This window comes from Stegodyphus dumicola, chromosome 1 (assembly GCF_044657685.1).
Source record: "Stegodyphus dumicola isolate Sdum_Otavi_A_Nest chromosome 1, ASM4465768v1".
Lineage (NCBI taxonomy): Eukaryota > Metazoa > Arthropoda > Arachnida > Araneae > Eresidae > Stegodyphus > Stegodyphus dumicola.
Genome location: NC_140768.1, coordinates 9975430 through 9980723, shown reverse-complemented (window position 1 = coordinate 9980723; position 5294 = coordinate 9975430). Strand labels below are relative to the sequence as shown.

General features: G+C 33.5%; 1 protein-coding gene across 1 annotated transcript; it reads right to left on the bottom strand.

Moving 5' to 3' along the window:
* Window positions 1-2420: 2420 nt before the first annotated feature.
* On the bottom strand, window positions 2421-4743 carry Hsc70-4 (Heat shock protein 70 cognate 4). The gene has a single exon (XM_085812674.1). It carries the CDS (start codon window positions 4651-4653, stop codon window positions 2713-2715), a length of 1941 nt encoding a protein of 646 aa, XP_085668800.1. The 5' UTR covers window positions 4654-4743; the 3' UTR covers window positions 2421-2712.
* Window positions 4744-5294: the final 551 nt, after the last annotated feature.

The window sequence follows — 5294 nt, the reverse complement described above, 5'->3', positions numbered from 1 at the left end:
AAGCTTAATATTCAAGCTCCTGAATATAATGCTTTTAGAATCACAAATACCTAAAAGAACTACATATTTTCTTGAGAAGTATACCGGAACTGTGAAAACAATGCAGTGAATGTTATAAATCCTCATCTGCTCGATGAGGTAGAAACATTGCTGCAAATAAATCGAAGGGGAAGTCAATATTTACGCAAAGGAAAAAATACACTAAAATGTTTTAAGAAATGAATAAAAATAAATATGTAAATATTAAGTATTATAGCCTACCAAAATTTTTCAATAAAAAAAGCTATTTTTAATTGACTTTTCTTCATCTAACAAAACCGTTATAAAATCTCAAGATACATCGCTAATAGCATATAGCAAATACCGACCAATTATCATACTTTTACAATAAAAATGAAAATTTGTCTATACATTTTAACTCTTTAGCATACTTGAAAAAACTATACATGCAGTTACGAAAAGTATGCAATCAAGAACTAATCATTTCCATCTTCCTTGCAACTTTGTATGATTGAATGTTAACTGTCACTTTCTTCTCAAACTTCAAATGTGCACAAAAGTATAAACCTTTTTTTTTTTAAACCTAAAATTTTAGTTATCTGCTTTTCTTCTGTTAAAACTACACACTCCAATGATCTGTCAATCACATTTTAACTCCAAAGTATGGGAAATTTTTAATCTAGTGTAATAAAAGTATCTTTGTTCTGTCTCACATTTATTTGCATAATTTTCCCTTTTCAGAAAACTTTAACAGACAATAGTTTCATTACTAATTTAGGAAACATCCTTGTAAAATTTATCATAAGTTTGTAAGTAAAGCTAAGTTTTCATCCCTCTTAACTTCAGCTTACAATATCCTACCAGAATGAGTTTCCCAGAACAGCACTTAATGTAAATGTTTTAGTGTTACTATGTACTACTTCACCGACTTTGAGAAAGCCTCCAAGTTTGACTAGCACGTGTTCGCTTTTTCATTAAGCCTCTCTAAGCTACGCCCGGCCATATTTCATGACATTTGACAGCTTCACCAACTTGATATTTAGGGTCAGACTACTTTGAATTTTGATACCTGCAACTGATATTTTTAACTAAGCATTAGTTAAGTTTTATTTCTGATCACTTTGAGTTTAAGCACAAGTGGAGGCTTTGCTATACACTCCGGAAAAGAAGCCGCCAGTGTAGTTTTTATTTTCAAAAATAATGGCTTATTAAGATAAACCGAGGCGATTATTTGCTCATGAGGTACCTAGAGATTTAACTGTTACATAAAAGATTGGAAACCTACAACTTATACTAATCATGTCTACTTACTGCCTTCACTAATTTCACAATCTAAAATTGTTATGGTTGATAAAAGTTTATAAACACATTTTAAATTTAATTAAAATAAAAACTATACATTTTCAGTATCTAACATGTTATTGTAATTGATAAGTATAGATCACTACAGTAAAAAGTTCCAGAATCATTTAGACTCTTTTGACTGTAGAAGTGCCCAGATTTTAGAGAAATTATAGAACTAATTTGATCATTTCTGATTCATAAGAAAAATCAACCAAAAAATTCATATACATTACTTCCCACTCTTTCAACAAAAATTTCAATCCCACTTTCAGCTATGCATTATGAAACATTTCATGAAGACAATATGCAAAATGTATTACAGGCAACCTAACCAAAATAGCAATACTTAACATAATTTGCTTTGCTATTTCAACAATAAGTAAAGAAATCAAATGCACTTCAGTCCTTAATTGGCTTGTAAATAACCGATGCTCAAGTGTCTTCATCTATTCACCCAAACAAAAACAGACATGATTTTTAAGGAAGGTGGCACTTAAGTACAATAAACTATATTTCCTAGCTAATAATCAAAATTGACTTACTACCATGCTTTATGTGTAAACTAAATACATTAAATTATTATATCTGGGAAAAAAAAAAAAAAAAAGACCACTGGAGAAATCACAAAGATTACCCATAGCTCTATAAATATGTCATCGTAACTCATTAAACAGCATATGAATTAAATTTACACAAGATCTGTAATTTCCATTTCCTATCCCAAATATCTTTTATATAAAGTGAATAAATTTCAAGCATCAGTTAAGAAATTACAAATAAATACACTACTTATTTCATTATTTATAAGTGCTCAATTTCTTACACAATCATTAATATTTAAAAAATCTACATATCTAAATTAATAATCACTTTCTAGGCTTTAGTTATAGTTACCAGTGCTGATAAAGTCAATGGGCATTACTTTACAGCAAGTTTTCAGGGAGAAAACCTAAACAGCTATTGAAAAAATGAATTCACACATATCTAAAATCTAATTTTACCATACGTTTCAACAAATGAAAAACATCACTTACCTTAATTGGAAAATTGCAGAAAAAGAGAAATATGCCTAGCCATTAACATGACGACTTTTATTGAAACATGAACATAATTAATACAAAAAGCAAGATCTTTACAGCCAAAAAAATCTGTTAACTAGATGATAATTTTAATGTTCAAAACAAAAATCGATGAAATTGATGAATGCCACAAATTTAAATTACCTGAATGAAAAACTTTAGAAATGCTTGAAAGTAGTCCTCAGCAACAATCATTTGGAGCTGTTAAGTCTCTTAACAACTTCCATCACAATCTACTTTTTATATAACTTAATGTGCATGAAAGAACGACGGAATGTTTTTTCAGTTTTTAGTCCACTTCTTCAATAGTTGGACCACCCGTACTACCACCACCAGGGGCTGCACCAGCTCCAGGGAATCCGCCAGGCATTCCACCAGGTGCACCACCTGCAGACTGGTACAGTTTTGTGATAATTGGATTGCAGATACCTTCAAGTTCTTTTTGCTTGTCATCAAATTCTTCTTTCTCAGCTAACTGGTTACTGTCTAACCATTTCAATGTATCATTTACTTTATCAAGAACCTTTCTACGATCATCTTCAGAGATTTTATCCTTGAGCTTATCGTCTTCAATAGTAGATTTGATATTGAAAGCATAGCTTTCCAAAGAATTCTTGGCTGCAATTCTACTCTTTTGCTTGTCATCGTCATCCTTGTACTTTTCAGCATCTTTCACCATCCTTTCGATTTCTTCCTTGGACAACCTTCCTTTATCATTTGTAATAGTGATCTTGTTCTCTTTTCCAGTACTCTTATCTACAGCAGACACATTCAATATGCCATTGGCATCAATATCGAAGGTAACTTCAATCTGTGGGACACCTCTAGGTGCAGGAGGAATGCCAGTTAATTCAAACTTTCCAAGAAGATTATTGTCCTTGGTCATTGCACGTTCACCCTCGTAAACTTGGATCAAGACACCTGGTTGATTATCAGAGTAAGTTGTAAATGTTTGTGTCTGACGAGTTGGAATGGTTGTATTACGTTTGATGAGCACAGTCATTACACCACCAGCAGTTTCAATTCCTAGAGACAGCGGGGTTACATCTAACAGCAACAGATCTTGCACTTGTTCAGATTTATCACCATTCAAAATTGCAGCTTGGACTGCAGCACCATATGCGACAGCTTCATCTGGATTAATACTTTTGTTAAGTTCTTTACCATTAAAGAAATCTTGCAGTAGCTTCTGAATTTTAGGAATACGAGTAGATCCACCTACCAGGACAATATCATGGACTTGAGCTTTATCTAATTTTGCATCTCGCAAAGCCTTTTCAACAGGTTCCAATGTGCTTCTAAACAAATCAGCATTCAGTTCTTCAAAACGGGCTCTTGTTATGGTTGAATAGAAATCTACACCTTCAAAGAGAGAATCGATTTCGATGCTGGCTTGAGTACTTGAGGACAGGGTTCTCTTAGCCCTTTCACAGGCAGTTCTTAACCTTCTCAATGCTCGTTTGTTGGTAGTCAAGTCTTTCTTGTGTTTCCTCTTGAATTCTTGAACGAAGTGGTTGACCATGCGGTTATCGAAATCTTCACCGCCAAGATGGGTATCACCAGCAGTTGACTTTACTTCGAAAATTCCGTCTTCAATGGTCAGAATGGATACATCGAAAGTACCTCCTCCCAGATCGAAAATGAGCACGTTTCTTTCACCTGTACCTTTCTTGTCAAGGCCGTATGCAATAGCAGCAGCGGTAGGTTCGTTAATAATACGCAAAACATTCAATCCAGCGATAGTACCGGCATCTTTGGTCGCTTGCCTTTGGGAATCGTTAAAATAAGCAGGAACAGTAACAACAGCATTAGTGACAGTTTTTCCGAGATAAGCTTCAGCTATCTCTTTCATTTTAGTTAACACCATAGATGAAATTTCTTCAGGAAAAAATGTTTTATCTTCACCTTTATATTCTACTTTAATTTTCGGCTTTCCGCCATCGCTAATTACTGCAAAAGGCCAATGTTTCATATCTGATTGTACAGAAGCATCTTCGAAACGTCGTCCGATCAATCTTTTAGCATCAAATACAGTATTACTGGGATTCATGGCAACTTGATTTTTAGCAGCATCTCCTATTAATCGTTCAGTTTCAGTAAAAGCCACATAACTGGGTGTGGTTCTGTTACCTTGATCGTTTGCAATAATTTCAACTTTACCATGTTGAAAAACACCAACACAAGAATATGTGGTGCCTAAATCTATACCTATAGCTGGTACGGTAGCCATTTTAGCGAAATCAAGCAGTTAAGATTAGTGATCACACGACACAAGGTACTTGGTTCAACGGCAGCTCACGCAAAAAGAACGACAAATCGCTGTTGTACGAAATGGCCGCCCTTTTTAGGGAAATAAGAATGTTCTAGAAGGTTCCATGATCATCTATCCAATTGACGCACAGCACGCTCTTACCTGACGTCATGAGACATATGACATCATGGGAAAGTGGGTGTCTCATTGGGCAACTTTCTTGCCCGGTTTCGCTCTTCTCGCCAAAGAAATGTATGGGTTGCAATATTTGGCGCAACATTGAACATAAACACGTGGTAGATATTCTGAAAGGCATAGATTTTCTGAAAGACATATTGGATAGAATGTATAATTTATTTAATAATCGAAGATTTATGAATTATAAAATATTACTTATTATAATATAATTACAAATTAACATAATTATATCTTATAAAGGAAAAGCTTTCGGTTTCATTATAAGCTGAACATCGAACTCATTTTTAAAAAAGGAAATATGAAAGAAATCTCACATTAATTTACAACACATATATTTTTGATTTTATTACATGAGGAAAGATACTTTAAATAATTCAATACGGTGAATATAATTCCTTATTTATGTCTTTTTAAAGACATTA

Coding starts and splice junctions, on each gene's coding strand:
- Hsc70-4 (XM_085812674.1), bottom strand. CDS start 4,653: ATGGCTACCGTACCAGCTATAGGTATAGATTTAGGCACCACATATTCT.